Source organism: Macaca nemestrina, chromosome 10 (assembly GCF_043159975.1).
Source record: "Macaca nemestrina isolate mMacNem1 chromosome 10, mMacNem.hap1, whole genome shotgun sequence".
NCBI lineage: Eukaryota > Metazoa > Chordata > Mammalia > Primates > Cercopithecidae > Macaca > Macaca nemestrina.
Genome location: NC_092134.1, coordinates 137,225,276 through 137,243,602, shown reverse-complemented (window position 1 = coordinate 137,243,602; position 18,327 = coordinate 137,225,276). Strand labels below are relative to the sequence as shown.

General features: G+C 46.6%; 1 protein-coding gene across 2 annotated transcripts in view; it reads right to left on the bottom strand.

Annotated features, from left to right (window-relative positions):
* LOC105484247 (von Willebrand factor) overlaps positions 1-18,327 on the bottom strand; it is a 186,210-nt gene that overhangs the window by 12,311 nt on the left and 155,572 nt on the right. For both annotated transcript variants that reach the window (XM_071072329.1, XM_071072330.1), the window contains exons 43-47: positions 15,185-15,334; positions 10,463-10,573; positions 8,081-8,261; positions 6,999-7,039; positions 6,357-6,473 (exon numbers count right to left, since the gene is read on the bottom strand). In XM_071072329.1, the coding sequence (XP_070928430.1) occupies positions 6,357-6,473; positions 6,999-7,039; positions 8,081-8,261; positions 10,463-10,573; positions 15,185-15,334 (600 nt within the window). The remainder of the gene's footprint in view (positions 1-6,356; positions 6,474-6,998; positions 7,040-8,080; positions 8,262-10,462; positions 10,574-15,184; positions 15,335-18,327) is intronic.

The following is an 18,327-nucleotide window of genomic DNA, read 5'->3' as shown; positions in this document are numbered from 1 at the left end:
TCCCTGGTGCCAAAAAGCTTGGGCACTGCTGCTGTTGAACATCCAACTATATTGTACTTAATGAGTTAACTCCCTCCAAGATCAGAAACAAAACATTTCCATCAGTTCTATTCAATATTGTACTGATTGTATCAGCCAGTTTGATAAGCAAGAAAAACAAAACAGAATGTATAGAGATTTCAAAAGTAAAAGCTGTCTTTGTTTGAAGGTGTCATAACTGTTCATGAAGAAAATCCTTAGGAATCTGCCCCCTCAAAAAAAAAAAAAAAAGATAAAACACCATTACTACAACTAGTAAGTGAATTTAGCAAGGCTGAAGAATACAAGATCAAAATATAAAAACTAATTTTATAAAAGCAACAAACAAAATATAAAATTTTTTAAAAACTTCCATTCACAATATCATCCAAATACTAGGTAATAAACGTAACAAAATTTGTGCATCTACACACACAAAAAAAATCATTGCAGAGAAAAATTAAAGACGACTGCTAAGATGTGAATGTGTGTGTCCCTTCAAAATTCCTATGTTGGGATTTAAACCCCCAACTGATGATATTAAGAGATGGGGCCTAAGTGATTAAGTCATGAGGGCTCCACTCTCATGAGTGAATTTGCGCTGTTATTAATAAAAAAAAAAGTCCAAGGGAATGCCCTAGTGCCTTTTGCCTTTCCACCTTCTGCCACATGTGGATGCCATGAGAAAGCACTGCCTATGAGGAACAGGCCATCATCAGACATCAAATCTGCTGGTACCTTAATCTTGTACCTCCAGAACAGTGAAAAAATTAACTTCAGTTCTTTATAAATTACCCAATCTCAGGTATTGTGTTACAGCAGCACAGACTGAGAGCAAGACCTAAATAACCGAAGAGATATACTATGTTCATAGATTGAAAAACTCAACATTGTTTAGACATCCTTTCTCTCCAGATTAACCTATAGGTTCAATATAATCCAGCATACTTTAAACACTTTTTTAAATGAAGATTAACAAGATGACTCTAAATTTATATAGGAATTGAAAGGACATTAAATACCCAAAACAATCTTGAAAAAGAGCAAAGTTGAAGAACTTAAATTATCTAAATTCAAGGCTAACCATAAAGTTACAGTAATCAAGACAGTGGTGTGACCATAAGGATAGACAAATTAAAGGATCAGAAAAAAAGGAATCTAGCAATTGATCTATACATATACAGGCAATTTTTTTTTTTTTTTTTTTTTTTTTGAGACAGAGTCTCACTCTGTTACCAGGCTGGAGTAGAGTGGCGTGATCTCGGCTCACTGCAACTTCTGCCCCGCCTGGTTCAAGTGATTCTCCTGCCTCAGCCTCCTGAGTAGCTGGGATTACAGGCACCTGCCACCACGCCCAGCTAATTTTTGTATTTTTAGTAGAGATGGGGTTTCACTATGTTGGCCACAATGGTCTCGAATCTCTTGACTTCGTGATCTGCCTGCCTCTCAGCCTCCCAAAGTGCTGGCATTACAGGCGTGAGCACCCACGGCCGGCCAGCAATTCATTTTTTACAAAGGTACCAACGTAATTCAATAAGGAAAGGATCATTTTTCAACAAATGGTGCTGGATCCACTGGACAGCCATACGGGAGACCTCTACTTTATACCGTATTTAAAATTTAATTCCTCATGGATCATAGACCTAAACATAAAACTAAACTATAATGCTTCTAAAAGAAAACATAGGATACTATCTTCACGACCCTAAAAATGGACAAAAATTTCTTAAACAGGACATGAAAAGCACTAACCATAAAAGAAAAACATCTATAAACTGAATTTTATCAAAATTAAACTCCTGATCTTCAAAAGACACAACGAAGAAAAATAAAAGCTGAGCCATCGGCTGAAAAAAATATTTCATTAGATACCTTATAAAGGACTAGTATCCAAAATACAGAAAAAAATCATAATCATTAAAGGGCAAACACCCCAATATAAAAATGGCCAAAAGCTTGAACAAACACATCACAAAAGATGATATAACCAGTAAGTATGTAAGATGCTCTACATCATTAGCCGACAGAGAAATGCAAATTTAAACTACTAGAAGATTCTGAAATTAGAGAAGCAGTAAGGAAAAAATGCTAGAAGATATCACTTCCCAATGGCTAAAATAGAAAAGCATGACAATACCAAGCATTGGTGAGGAAGTAACTGGAACTCCCATACAATGCTGGAAAAAACTTCTCCCTGAGAAGTATGGGAAGCTGCAAATTGTCTCTGCTGTTCTCTTGTATCCCCAGCATCTGGCCCCTCATCGGCCCCCCTACACTCACAGAGGAGGTAAGTTCAGCTAGGAACTTGTTTTCTTGTTTGTTTCGTTTTTGAGACAAGGTCTGGCTGTCACCCAGGCTGGAGTGCAGGTGGTGCAATCACAGCTCAGTGCAACGAGGGACTTGTTGACGGTGGCATACGGTAAGAGCCCCTTATTTACATCGGTGTTGGACAAAGCAGCAGCTTCGAGACAGCAGGACTGGGAGAAAAACAGGGTTGGCAACTTTTTATTTTGCAAAGTAAGAGTGTTTTAAACAATTTTAATAAAATAAAAACCAAAAAGCAGCCAGGCGCAGTGGCTCACGCCTGTAATCCCAGCACTTTGGGAGGCCGAGGTGGGCGGATGACGAGATCAGGAGATTGAGACCATCCTGGCTAACATGGTGAAACCCTGTCTCTACTAAAAATACAAAAAAAAAAAAAAAATTAGCCAGGCATGGTGGCAGGTGCCTGTAGTCCCAGCTACTCGGAAGGCTGAGGCAGGAGAACAGCGTGAACCCAGGAGGCCAAGCTTGCAGTGAACCGGTATCACACCACTGCGCTCCAGCCTGGGCGACAGAGAGAGACTCTGTCTATAAATAAATAAATAAATAAAATAAATAAAACCAAAATGCTACCAAGCTACCATCCACTGTCTCGTCATTCCCTAAAAATTATTAGTGTCGCTTTTTTTTTTTTTTTGAGACGGAGTCTCGCTCTGTCGCCCAGGCTGGAGTGCAGTGGCGCTATCTCGGCTCACTGCAAGCTCCGCCTCCCGGGTTTACGCCATTCTCCTGCCTCAGCCTCCCGAGTAGCTGGGACTACAGGCGCCCGCCACCTCGCCCGGCTAATTTTTTTTTGTATTTTTAGTAGAGACGGGGTTTCATTGTGTTAGCCAGGATGGTCTCGATCTCCTGACCTCGTGATCCGCCCGTCTCGGCCTCCCAAAGTGCTGGGATTACAGGCTTGAGCCACCGCGCCCGGCCTAGTGTCGCTTTCTTTAGAAGAAAAAAATTAAAGTTCTTTTGACCCTTTCCATCTTCGTATCCCCAAAAAACAGAAAGAACACAATCACATAATCCCAAAACTTTTTAAAGAATTTAGTTTTGTGAGAAGCCAACTCTGTTGTCATTCTTTTTCTCATTTCGCCACATTTAGTGATCACCATTAAGAGATCCATTCATTGGGGTCCTAAGGCTTTTCTATTATGAATCACCAAGTCAATCTGGAGCACCCAGACAGATGACCTGTCCCAAGATCAAGGTTAGGAGTTGGTAAGCTTGCTCGGAGATTAATTTAAGCCATTTGTTCTCATAAATCAAGCCATGAACTTGACATGTCTTCAGAAGCAGGCAGGAGGAAAAGCCAGTGAGGACAGAGCAGTCAGGGAGGCAAAATCCACACAGCAGGAGGCAGAGGGCAAAGTGAGGCCAAGAAAAGCAAAGGTGGAGGGCAGTTACAGGAGAAGAAAGATTTGGAAGAAAAGGGAAAGGAGGCAGAAAATAAGCAGAAGGGGGCAACAGTGTTAAGGGTATGGCAAGGGCTTGGAAGAGGCAAGGGAGGCGAGGAGAGAGCGTAGAGGAAACGCCCACTCTGCAGCATGTCTGCTGCCCTGCAGGGCCAGACCACAGCCGCGCACAATGAACAGGACTTGTTTGGGCACTGCTGGATTTCCTGGCTGCTGCTGGCTACGGGTATGTGTTCCACGTGCCTTCGTTCACGGAGAGGGCAGAGCTGCATTCTGGGTTTTCCCAGAACACTGGATCATTGCAGGAAACATCCTTTTCAGGAGCAGCCTGTTCCTCTTCCTGCTGAGCAAGTTCCCAGCCAGCCCCCGAGTTCACTTGTTTAGGTCTGAGCAGCCAATTAGTCCTGCTTTCCTCACACAGCTGTCCTCCTAAAACTGCCTTGCACACCATCCTCCATGGCCCCTTTCCATGTATTTCATCGACTGCTTGCAGCCCTCCCATCCACCTCCTCGTGTTTCCCTTTTCTAACCCTGGCTTCTGGCTGCCGGTTATTCATTCACCATGCCCTTCCCTGGAAGGTCTATTCGACATTCAACCCGTTCATTGCTCGAGGTCCACTCAGGGTGGCCCTCCTCCGGGACGCCTTTCCAGGGTTCCACGGCAGGGTGGCCCCTCTTCCTCATGCTTTCCTTGAGCGGTCAGCTGTCAAGCCTCATCTCAACCACTCATCAGCACAAACCTCCTTCTGCTGCTCTCCCTTTAGGTACAAGCATTGTCTCCCCTGGGAGGCAACAGAAGACTCACATCTCGGGCAATGCTGACATTTCAGCCCGATGTGCGCAGTTCAAGCCGATCTACCCAGCCTTAATTCACCACAGCTACCCCCGCCCCCAGGAGATGTCCCAGAGACCTTTCATGGCAGAAGACGTAGTAGGACTAGCGGAGGACGCTGAGCTAGAACAGGATCAGCAGAGGCCGGCTTCAGCAAGGCTTGAGAGATGCATAGAGGGAGAGGGAATCTAAGGGATCTCAGGAGACAGGAGGTGGATAGCAGAATTTTGGAGGAAAAGAAGAATAATACACGGACCAAATAGGACCATGGATTTTTGAGTATCTGGAAACCTCCATCTGAGACTGGATTCTAAAGGTGGATTTCTCCAGACGCGGAGGAAGCAGCTGTGGCTCCCTCTGAACACCAGAGGGCACGGCAGGGAGAGAGCGGGCCCGCCCTCCAGAGAGCAGGCTGCAGGGCCCGTCTCCACTGGCCGGCATTGGGGTGGGCCGCCCGCTGTCTCCTGGCTGCCCTGATTGGACATCAGTGGACATTCCAGGAAAAAGGGAGGCCACAAGACCGCAGGCAGCATTGTTTCATTCCCTATGGAAGCCCAGATGTGTTCTGGTGGGTTGTTACACAATACACACACGTGCGCACACACACACGCATGCACACAACTGGGCCCCAAAACCTAAAACATCGACTGGGATTTTTAAAAATATAAGCAAAAGGAAAACCACATACTTACCTTCTTCCTAATTAAGGAATGCTCTCTCTGAATCATTCTCTCAGAAACAGCTGTGTCTCCTACAGACCTATCCACTCCATACTTCTTTGATTAAGCCCACACTTTGAGCTTGATACCTCCAAGTGCCATGAAGAACACAGATGTAGAGTATCTACCTGTCCCTTGTCCTCAACAGTGTAAAACACACCTGCACCACCTCTCAGCCCCCACCCCTGCCCCTCTGGCCACTGTGCTGCCTGCTCGTAAGTGGCTCCTCTCCACCTTGCTGCAGCCCCCGACTGCCTCACAGAGCTGAAACAAGCACTTCCCTGCGCTCTCTGAAAGAGCCATCCCCACAGTTCATGCGTCTAGCTCAAAGAAATTCCTCTGACCAATGGCATTTTCTCAAACAGCAGAAGCCCCACATCCAGAAAGGAGTTTGAGGAAGAAGCCAAGGCCCCCTCCTGAGCTGCAGGCCCCGCCCTGCTGCCATGGGGCTCAAAACTTCCCAGTGAGGTAGGACTAAAAGTCACAACTGAAACCATGGAATGCCAGTTTCATCTGCCAAAGTAGAAACGATGAGTACACCTCTCAGAACCACCTCAAGGAGGCATTCAGAAAAAGCATCAGTGTGCCCCGGCAAAAACAGGGTGAAATATTTGAAACCACCCAAATGTCCCGTAATAGCTTGGTTGTATACATGAGGCACATCCACTCAAAGGAATGTTGTGTAGAGCCTTGCACATAGGAGGTGTCTGATAAATATTTGTTGACTAATTTTTAATATTTTCAAAGAACGGTGGTGCTATTTCTTAAAATAGACAAAAAGGGATACGGAACTGTAAACATAGTATCATAAGCCTGGCAAATATTGTGTCTATTGTGAAAACTAAGAAAATATTTGCAACTTATAAAACCAAAATTATAATTATTTCTGAGGCATGCAATTTGGGTGGGTGACTTTTACTCTCTTCTTCATTATTGTCAAATATTGTTTATAATCAGAAAATTATGAAAGATTTATTTATTTAAAGACCCCAGTGAGGTCCCACTGCCTGGGTCCCACAAGAGTCCAGTCCATGCCCTCGGTCCCCGTCGAGCCTCTCTTACCAGGGGGCAGGGATTGCAGATGGTCTTCCTGCACTCCAGCTTGAATCCAGAGATGATCCCCACCTGCACGATGCAGCGACACGTCGTGCATGCATCGATCATCACGCTCTTCCCGGGCTGGAACCAGAGGCACCAGGGTCAGGCCACCCCAGCATCCCCCAATCCCCCCCTCACCTTACTCCCATATGCTGTCTCCTGCCCACCCACCCATACCTCCCATGAGCCATCGCTCTGCTGCTCCTCCTGTCTCCTATGGCCCATTGCCTTACTGTCCTCCCATCTCCAGTACTGAGATGGTAAGAGTGAGAACTTTCATGCCAAAGAGGCAGCCCAGGCAGTGGCAGAGGGGACAGACTAAAATGTGCACAATGACTTCAGAGTGCTTCTCCGTGCACAGAAGAAACGCACAGGCGCCTGAGGTGGGGGCCAGGAAGTGAGTGTGAGACAGGCCCGGAGAGTCAGGAAGATGGTCCTAGCCTGGGCTCCAGGATGCCAGGGATGTCCCGCAGGCAGTGGAAAGCTGGGGTTAGGTCTCCCCGGTTTCCTTCATTTCTGCTTTACGATGACTTGCCTGCTACCCTTCCCGCAGTACCCCCTTCCCTGTCCCCACCACTTGCTCTGGAGAAGAGGGCGGCGGCTCACCCCAATCATAGTGCCATTGAGCATGCAGGCCTCCACGGGCTCTGGGGGAGAGACAAGTGCAGAGTGAGAGTGGGCACCACACACTCCGGGAGACCAGTGAGCAGGCTGCTCGCTCTCTTTGGGGCTCCTCCTCCGTGTCTGGGCCTCCCTCCTGTATCTGTCGGCCCTTTCCCCCCACAACCCAGCACTGGGGTCCTACTGCCAGAGCCCACAGCAGCCTCCCTTCCCCATGCAGCCCACAGTGAGAAGAGCCCCGTACATTCTCCAAGCGACAGCACTTGCTTATGTGAATTTACATTTAAGGGATGGGATAAATGGGAGGATGTTTGGGTTTATGAAACAACGAAATGTTACTTTTGAAATTTTCACTTTCAGGAATTCAGTGGCCAGGCGCAGTGGCTCGCACCTATAATCCCAGCACTTTGGGAGGCCGAGGTGGGTGGATCACTTGAGGTCAGGAGTTCAAGACCAGCCCGGCCAACATAGCAAAACCACATCTCTACTACAAATACAAAAATATGCCAGGTGTGGTGGCACACGCCTGTAATCCCAGCTACTCGGAAGGCTGAGGCAGGAAAAACGCTTGAACCCAGGAGGCAGAAGTTTCAGTGAGTCAAGATAGCGCCACTGCACTCCAGCCTATCCAGAGATAGCGCCTCTCACTCCAGAGTGAGAATCCACCTCAAACAAACAAATAAATAAACAAAATTCAGAGCAGGATATGGTAGAGAGAACTAGTTTTTGTTGTTGTTGCCGTTTGTTTGTTTGTTGGCAGGGTCGGGGTGGCAAGTTGAACGCCTTCCCCGGGGTGAAACGTCACAGCATACAAAGGTGGTCTCCAAATCAGAGAAACCTAGGGTCGAATCCCAGTCTCGCTATGTAGTGATCTTCGGGAAATTCTTACGGTTTTCTCATTTTATTTGCTTTCTCATAAAAGCAGTAGCAGCAGATGGGACGATCTCGGTCCTATCCATTTCCCTAAGTTGCTAAAAAGGCAAAGAATTCAGGAGCCAAAGGTGGAAAGAGAGGCTTAAAGATGGGGCCCAGTCCAGCCCAACACAGCCCCAGCCTGCACGACTTACCACAGCGACAGCTCGGGCAGCACGCTGAGGTCTTACAGCTCAGCTGAAAGCCCGAGGGGCAGACAGGGACCTCCAGCTGGGGGCAGGAGACGTTCCTTTGTTGTACAAAGACCTCCTCCTTCACTCGGACACACTCGTTGATGAGGCAGGGGTTCTCCGGGGAGGCCCAGTGGGAGCCGACCTGAAGGGCACCAGAATTAGTCCAACAAACTGCGGCAGGGCTAGAGCCCAGGGTCCCAATGGGAAGATGCTCTTCTCTCAGGGAGTTGGTTTGGACTCTAGACGTGAGGCTTGGCTTAACCTGTAAGTCCCCACCACAGGGTAGGGCCCGTGGAGGGGATGAGTGGGGCTCATCTCAGTGAGTGCCACTCAAATAGTCTGGGTCAACATCACCTGACTGAGGCACCCAGGCAAGCACCTTGGAGAAGCCAGGGGACTCACCCTCCCTTCCTCAGCACTGGTTTGAGCTGAGCTCAGACACTCTGGCCGAGAAGCAACAGTGTGGGCCATCAGAGGAAGGTGCAGCGGGGAAGCCCAACCCATTTCCCAGCCTGGTGCTACTTCCCACGGTAGGGGGAGACAGGGAGCTGGCAGAAGCCTGAGAAGGCTGGCCTGGGACCCCAACAGCCCTGCAATCTGTCCATGAAGAGTCCGGGGCTGCACACAGGTAGCCTGATCTCAAGGGTTGTCACCATGGGCCAAAAGCACTGAAAGGACCCATGACCATGGTTCAGAAAAGTCACCAGGAGGATCTTCCCCGGAAAATGTCACCGCGAGTGCCCTGTGTCGGCCAGCACCCAGGCATGTAACCAGGTGCCCTCTGCCGCCATCTCAGGCCCTGACCTACTTCTCCTGGTGCCTGCTTGTTTCTTCTCCTTCCACATGAAGTGTAGAAAATGCCAAACACTTGCAACCATTCTCTTCACCTCCCACTCCTGACTCCCTGCAGGCCTGATTCCACCCTCCAGACCTCTCCCTCCTCTGATTACTCACTCACCGAGCCATGGCCACCAGCTCACTAGGAGCACCCATTGCCACCACCCCCGCTGCCCCCCGACATGGTTCAGCAGCAAAACCACTGCCATCACCCACGTTTTTTAGTTAGGATGGAGACTTGAGGTAGAGGAGAGAAGCCCAGGTCACCTTATGTTTTGCAAATACCGATGATGGGCAGGGTGGGGTGGGCCTTGAAGGGAAACGAGAGATGGGGAAAGGGGCAGGAGTAATGAGCACAAAGGGACCGGCTCTCCGCCCCTCCAGGATGGGGCAGCCTCTGATCTGAGCTGTACCTTGACCCTGGGAAAGAGGAATAAAACCTGCCTCTATCCAGGGCACATGGGAGCAGAAGCACTAAAAGGTGGGGAGGGGAGAACACAGGGAAGGGAACACATAGGCAACTCGGACTGGAGGGGGAGGTGGAAACTCGCCTGAAAAAGCCCAGTGAGTCATTCTGTTATCACTGGGGAGGAGAAAGGTAATGGGCCTGGGTAGGAGATGGGGAAGGCTCAGGACAAGATAGCAGACCCTTGGCCTTCCTAAGGGAAGCGCATTGGTCTTACTGAGGGAGACAGAGGGAAGGCCCATATGGGCAGCTCACCTCCTCCCAGCACCAGCTCCCACGACTGCCAGGACTTGGCTACTACCCCCACCTTCCTTATCCTTCTGACCAGACTGAAAGAACTGTGATTCTCCTAGCATCTGGACTAAAATCCACAAAGACAGAATCCTCTGTTTTTAAGAAAATGGCTTGATGAGCATCAGAGTCTGAGAGCACCTGGCAGCACACAGGAGACAGCTGAACTGCTCTGTGTTACAAGAAGGGACTGGCAGGGTTGGGCCAGCCAGGAGAGGACGAGAGTGGGGCGATGGGGGGCTGGCAAGATGCCCCAGCCAGACCTGCAGGAATAGCCGAGGGACTGTGGGAAATGCTGTTCCTTTTCCGGGTTGTGAAGTTTTCCACCTCCCTAAGACCACCACGGAGCTTTCAGTAGAAACCAGTGAAAAGGTCTGGGGACGCTGCCTGGGTCAGTGTGGTCCAGAACAGTACTTGCAGCCTGTGGCACTTCGGAGGGGTGATGAGGCCCTCCCAGCGCCAGCCGCTCAGCCACAGCACCTCGGATTCACAGGTGAATGAGAGCATGAATACGCCCGAGACGGCCCTGGGCTTTTCTCCCAACATCTACAAAATGGGAAGCCTGAGGCAGTCTTAACTAGTTCCTAAGGGGCAGGTCATCCCAGCTGGCATCTGGGTAACACCAACAGCTGGGTGAAACGCCCAGTGGGGAAAGCAAAGGGCAGGGAATGAGATGAAACTAAGGTCAACACTGGTCCCTGGAGCGGCCCCGGTCTGCCCTCCTCCCTGTCCCGGGGGCCTGGACCTACACTCTTCCAGGAAGACTGGGAGTCCCCCCGTGGTGAGCCGGTCACCACTTCACAGGCAGACGGCAGGCACCTTCCACAGCACTCGCCTTCACGCGGAACGTAAGTGAAGCCCTGGAAAAGCAGAAAAAACAGAGCAAGGACAGTTGAGCAGCAAAGACATAGGGGTTCTTACCTACGCCTCCTGCGTACTGAGCCCTGGGGTTCTGCTGAGTGATCGCTGGTCTGGGCGTTTTCGCCTTTGTTGTCAACCAGGCTCAGGGTCATGCCAAGCAGCAGCAACTACTAGGTCACTAAACAAAGTCTTACATCCGCTGCAGATATAATTCTGTTTCCTGAAAGATCCCACTTTGAGAGAGGCCATGATCCAGTCTGTGGGAGTATTAAAGACAGCTCAGAGTTCACTTAGCAGCAGCTGCTACCATCATGGCCAACTCTAGGGCCCCTCACTGACCGGGGGGAACACTCAGGATGACTGGGATCCAGTCTCTGCTCTCGCAGGGCTACCCTCCCATACCAGACGAACACTTGATCCCAATACTGCTCACCAATGTGATTTGGGCTTCCCCAAAAGGTTACAAACTTGACATTTACCTAGTAATTTATAGGGTATGGTGTTCTTTACAAAAGAAAAGTGAGATGAGAGAGCAACAGACAAACCTTCCCCAGAAAGCATGCCAGGGAGAACAGCATCCTGCGAGTCTATCAGCCCATTTTGCCTCTAGAAGGTCCTCCAATCTGGCTAAAGCATGATGAAAAGAGACTGAAACCCTCCTCTGAAAAGTCTATACAAAGAATAGTCAAAGTGACGACAGTGTGTTTGTCCCAGGAGCCAAGAACAAAGAATCCAGGACTATGCTCCATCTTGGAGCTATGTCCTTAAGAGAGAAAGAGTAACCACAGCTGTTCCGGACAGGTGTGGGACAGGTGTGGGACAGGTGTGTGACGGGTGTGGATGGCAGCCTGCTGTGCTCCCCAAGCACACTCCCAAGCAGGGCAGAATCTGAAGATGCACAACACATGTGCCTCTCTCTGGAAGGGCTCAACACTCTCGAGACTTGGCTCAACCCCACCCAGTCTCCACGAGACCTACTAACAATCCCTGCCCACCTCCCAGCAGTGTGCAGCGAGCTGTCTCCAGGCTTTTATCAGCCAAGATTCAAGTCATTTACTGTGCACCTACGATGTACTAGGTACTATGGAGAAGACAACAAATTAGGATGACTCAATCTGTGTACGCACCTTCCACGATACAGCAGAACATACAAAATGCCACTAAAGAAGAAAACAAGGTCTCAGGGAGCCAGAAACACAGACTCAAAGAACACAGAAGACAGTAATTAATACCTTTAGGGATCTGCTGTCATTCTCACGCGCCTCTCTAGAAGGCTGAGTGATCGAGATCCGCATATTATTGTCGTTTCCTGTTGCCTCTCACCATGAGCAAAGAGTGTCAATGTTATGGATGACTCCCGGGCCAGATGCCTGTTCCCACAGCCCCGCTAGCTTCTCACACCCAGACACTTTTAGCCATGCCTCCAAATTTCCATCTAAGATTCCCCTCCATACCCCCACAGCTACCCTGTTTCCCGGCTGCATAACCAGGGTCCAACCTGTATTATTCAAATTCTTTCTTTTCCCTTCCTCCGACAAATTCCCTCGCTTATCTCTACGTTTGATATCTTGTATCAAAATACACATCCCAGGCCCTTCTCCTGGCTCTCTTCTCCATCCTGTTTTCATTGGTTTCCCAATTAAGAATGGAACTAAGTAGGTCTATTACCCACCCAACCTGAAAACATACGCACTGAACAATAAATTATGAATTTATCTAGCAGCACGATCCTTTAAGCACAATTGCAGTAACTGAAATGGAGGTGGCAGATGCCAAGCTCTGGTCACTTGTCCCCTCTGAGGTGATCTGAGGAGCACGGTTTGAAGAGCTCCTCCTGGATCAGACTGACCCTTTGGCAACGCTGCAGTTGTGGATTGAACCAGCCTAACAGGACGGGCTCTGGGCTCAGGTCAGGACCCTCCAGTGTCCACAGGCTTCCTGTGAGCTACAGGGGCTGCGGCCAACCCCGTTCCCTGGGGTGGTCCTGTTTCCCCATCTGATACTGGGAAGAACATCCCTCCCTCTTCTTCCTCCTGAGGAGTATCACAGAGTGAATAAAATCGAACGGACTTCCTTCGGTTTCTCAGAACACAGTTCCTACACCTCAACTGAGCCTGATTCAGGAGCCTACGGGTGAGGAGTCAGATGGCCATCAGCCTTCATGGAAAATCCCCTCAAAGGCTTGTAGAGAGGTGGAGGCCTCCTCTCACTATGGACACGGAAGCAAGGCCATCGCCTGAGGACCACCTGGAACATTCCTGAGAAGCCGCCAACGCCCCCGCTTACCTGCCGCCACTCCTCTGACACGAAGAGCAGAGAACTACAGAGGAGCTTGGGCAAAGTGTGTTTCTGCACACTGTGGCTTCAGGGTGACGATGGTAGTGTTGTCCTTTCTTTTCTGTCACAACCCAGACAACACATGGACTGGGAGATATGAGCCCAAGTGCCTCTGAGATCAGACCAGAGCTAACAACGCTAACAATACTACCCTCTTTGCAGAATGAAGTCTGAGACCATCTGTAACTTACTTAAGCTCCCACCTCACTCAACACAGTACAGATCCAAGCCCAGCCTCCCACGTCCCCTGAGATTTTAAACCACAACGCTCCCTTCTCCTCCCCAGAAGATGTGAACATTCAGCCTCTAAGACAGGGCACTGGATTCCCTAGAGCAATCACATGGTCAAGAGTTCTAGACACGTTTCCTCCTCCACTCCTGCCCTGACCTCCCTACTCATCTTCTTTTTGAAGTTGTCCCCAGCTTTTCTACACAGCCAGGATTATACCCCAGGACCTGCAGCTCCCCCAATAGTTGACTGGACCAGAGCATGAACTGGACAGTGGACCCGATCCAAGGGCTGAGCTGGGCCTGTCAAACTTTCCTCTTGAGAAGCTGATCCATGAAACACAAAGACCGACTAAGTCAGATTGGAAAAGGATGAACCATGGATCTGAAAAGCTGTGTGGAGTTGAAGTGAGATTTGATAAAGCTGTGTGCAAACAAAATGTATGAGAAAGCAAAACTTCTGCACAGAGGAAGCTGGCCTGCAGGGAGGAGCTGGAGCAGATGGACACAAATACCGGCTCTTAGGACAAATGGAGACACATGCTGTAGGACCATGGTGCCCACCTACAAATCCTACACTTCCTGTCTGAGATCCTCCTGTATCTTTTCTACAAATCCTACACTTCCTGTCTGAGATCCTCCTGTATCTTTTCTACAAATCCTACACTTCCTGTCTGAGATCCTCCTGTATCTTTTCTACAAATCCTACACTTCCTGTCTGAGATCCTCCTGTATCTTTTCTACAAATCCTACACTTCCTGAGATCCTCCTGTATCTTTTCTACAAATCCCCTCTTATTGTAGTTAGTCTGAATGGGTTCTATTCTTTGCAAGCAAAACTCCCCACTGAAACACGAAATATAGTGGGTGTCAATATCCTAAAAATGACCTGTAAACAGCACTTCTCTTTATTTGACAGCAAGTTATTTTCCTGGCCTCAGGTGGCCTGTGAGAGGAGATGAAAACCAAAGGGTTTCTAAAGCTTAGTGTTTCCCAAAGGAACATCTGGATACCACAGCATCATCCTCTCTCAAAGGTACTGAGCAACTCCACTCACTCTCAGTACCCAAATGCAGGTAGAACAGCAGGTGAAGGGCCTGGGTTTCGCGATCTGTCCTCAGGCTCTCCTCTGCCATCAAACCATTCACCTCGAAAACACCTTCAGGAGCTCTGTCTTCACTGCCGTTGACATTTGCAAAAGCAATCATAAGATGTATGTGCTTGTCCGCCCTGGCACCTCTTCTCTTAATATCATTATCTGCTGATAATAATGTAGTAATAAGCGCATTAAACCAGCAAGCAGAATTTGTCCTACAATCCTCTCTGCAGACTGGTGCTCCCTTTTCAGGGTCTGATCAGTCCTAAATATGCAAGAATAGGGCACCCCAGCACACACAGGAGCCTCAGGGGCAGCCGCCACAAACTGGATTTGGAGAACAGGGATGTTTTCCGTACCTCAAATTATAAACACGGCCTGAAAATCAACAGTCTACGTGGAAACACCAGAGTACACTGAAACCAGGACAATCCTAGAAAATTCAGAGCATATGTTTGTTCTAGGGACAGGCGAAGGTGATATATGAGGGTGGAAGAAAAAGGAAATCAAGTCCTCTTTTCTAAGCATTTAGTCCTCCCCACATCTCTGCTCAAACCTACTCCACCAGTCCTTTAGACTTAAGGCCATACAACAGACGTGACCATTAGCTAAGGCCTGAACTGCAGAAGGATGACACAAATTCTTTGCTCATGCTTTTTCTTCTTATCCAGCCCTAACCCCCTCCGCTCTCCCACACCCCTAGCCTTGAACCAGAGGTCACTAAAGAACCTTTCTTGCCCTTCCTCGTGAACCCGGGAGGCAGAGCTTGCAGTGATCCGAGATTGTGCCACTGCACTACAGCCTGGGCGACGCAGCAAGCCTCTTATCTCAAAAAAAAAAAAAAAACAAAAAAACAAAAAAAAAAACCTTTCTTGCCCTTCCTAAGATGCCCTCCTCTACTTTCCTGCCCTGATGGCTCCAGGCATGCCCAGCCCCTCTGTCCCACTCACCGACCGACAGCTGTCTTCACAGGGCTTCTGGGAGCACTGGACCACGCGGAGGCCCATCACAGCATCCTCCATGTCGGTGCAGGTGCACACGTCGCAGCCCTCTTCCCAGAACTGGCCCACCGGGTAGATGGTGCTTCGGTGGACACACACCTGTAGACATAAGTTTTCGTGAGTGAACTCATTTCGTTCATTGAAACAAACAGTGAGTTAGCACCTACTACACGGAAGCCACTCTAGGTGCTGAGAATGTGGCAATATATAAAACCAAATGTGGTCTCTGCCCATATGCAGGACTGCTTATAAAACAGATTTCATCCTCTTCCTTTCCCTGCCTGCCAGCCTTAGAAAAGCCATCCCCAGTCTCTGAGGGGTGGCCCCTCGTGAGGCCTTCATGGTCCACAGACTTGAATACAACACACTGGCTCTGCCTTGGTCTCACTTCTTCCTGCCTTAACTGCACTTCACTCCTTCCTATGTCACCGAGAAGCTGTACCCACATTCCCAGACCCAGTAATGTCCTTGGACTTGGAGCCCATCCTCTCTAGCCCTCTGCCTACTTACAAGCAAGTTGCGCAGGGGCTATGAACGTGTGTCCCTTTACCCACAGATGACTAGGAACATAGAAAGCAAAGACTCTAGGACACAGAGCAGGGGATATGTTTGAGAGACAAGGGATCCCATTTGGAAGAACCATAGGCTCTGGCAGAGATGTGGGAAAACAGATGAAAAAGGCTGGTTGAAAGGGAAACGTGGCAAGTCTGGGACGCACGCCACAGACAATGCTCGGACATCCTTTTCTTGGAATGAGGAGCTAAGGAAGCTGTTTGATCAGGGGACTTAATGTCAGTTTTGAAATTAATCCCAAGTATGCCCTCCAAAGCTATGCAAAATAGGTCTCCATCCTGTGAATGCCATAATAGCACTTCAAACATTTCAAAAGCACTATCATGTATCTTCTCAGTCTTCTAGCTTCTGTAAAATGAACTTATTGAATGAGACCCCTTGTTCTATTAAAAGGCCTGCAGGAAAATGTTACCATCCCTATGGAGAAGAATTGTTTAGCAATACTTAGCAAAAGTAAATGTGTATTTACCATTTGACTCAGAATCTCACTTCTAGGAATCCATCCCAAAGACACACTGCCAAGTCCACAAAATGACAGATGCATATGGCTGTTTGTTACTGCAATTAGTAATAGCAAAAGGCTGAAGTGACCCAAATGTCCACCAACAGGGGACTTGTTGGAAAAAAACTACGGTGCTGCCATGTAATGGAGTACCTATGCAGCTATAAGAAAGAATAAGGCATATCTCTAGACACTGATACAGAATAATCTCCATCAAATATTGTTAAATGAGAAAGAACAATTTAAAATATAATTCATAATATACTTTTCTATGAGAAATGGGAAGAAACATGTATAAAATTCATATTTTCAAAAAGAAAACTAATAAAAATTATAAAGGTTGGACACGGTGGCTGGCTGATGCCTGTAATCCCAGCACTTTGGGAGGCTGAGACAGGCAGATATATATATACTACATATATAATACATACTATACATTATATATTACATAGATGTATTATATATTACATATAATACATATTACAAATATAATATATACTATATTACATATATTATATATAACATATGCTATATATTATATACTATATATTATAGAATTCATGTATATAAATTATAGGGTGGAGGAAGGAATAAGGTAGAGAAAACAGAGTAAGACTCCTGGGAATATGTCTTGTTATAATAATAATTATTATATATAATTATAATAATTATATATTTAGTTATATATTATTTAATTATATTACATATTATACATAAAATATATATTATATATTGTTATATATAATATATAATACATATAAATAATATAATTATATAGTTTATTGATTATATTATATATTATATATTTTTATAGTTATATTTTATATAACATAATTATAATAATAATGTGCCACCTACTTGATATCTAGTTAATGAGATATTTCAATTTGTTTTCCATTTTTTAGGGATTGCTTTTTATTTCTTTTAAAATTTAAAATTACTATGGTGTAAAATATTTAAATTATTTTAAAGCCCAAATTATAAAACAAGACATATTCCCAGGAGTCTGTTATGTATAATTATATATATTATACATAATTTCTATATTATATATAGTATATAATTATATATTATATAGTATACAATTATATAATATATATTTATAATTATTTTATATATAATTATATAATTTATTTTGTATAAAATATTTATATAAAATTATATATTATATATATTATAATTACAATAATTATTTCAAATGACTTCAAACCCTAGTATTTACACTATGTATCTCCCAATGAGTTTTTTTTTTTTTTTTTTTTTTTTTTTAGGATAAGAAGAACTGAAAGGAAAATTTATTTATTTATTTATGACAAAGTCTCACTCTGTAGCTCAGGCTAGAGTGCAATGGTACCATCTCGGCTCACTGCAAACGCTGCCTCCTGGGTTCGAGCAATTCTCCTGCCTCAGCCTCCCAAGTAGCTGGAAATACAGGCGCACACCACCACACTCAACTAATTTTTTGTATTTTTTAGTAGAGATGGGGTTTCACCATATCGGCCAGGCTGGTCTTGAACTCCCAACCTCAGGTAATTGGCCCACCTCGGCCTCCCAAAGTGCTAGGTTTACAGGTTAGTTTTGAAACTATTACAGGTATATTGCAAGATAAAGCAAATAAGTAGTTAATTATATTAGGAAACCAGAATTTTCAACTTAGAAGTGATACAACCAAAAAATCAAAGAAGTAAAGTCCCATAATTAAATCTGAATCAGAAATACCACTACAAACTTAGTTTTTATCCTCTCTTAACAACATGTATTTCTAAGCTCTGTTCACCAAAAAGGTCTGAAGGCAATGGCAACCCAGGAGCCATAAATATTCTTGGCACCCAGATTTTGTGTCTAAATACCACTTGTACTAAAAAGTAGAGGGACTTTTGTCAAAATGGCAGATCCAAGGACTAGGACAGGAAATGCCCAGGGTGAGCCTGGCATGCCTTATTGTTTCAGAAAGCAAGAAAACTACAAAAGACTCATGAGGCCATGCCAACAGGCTCCAAAGCTGACTTCAAGGAGC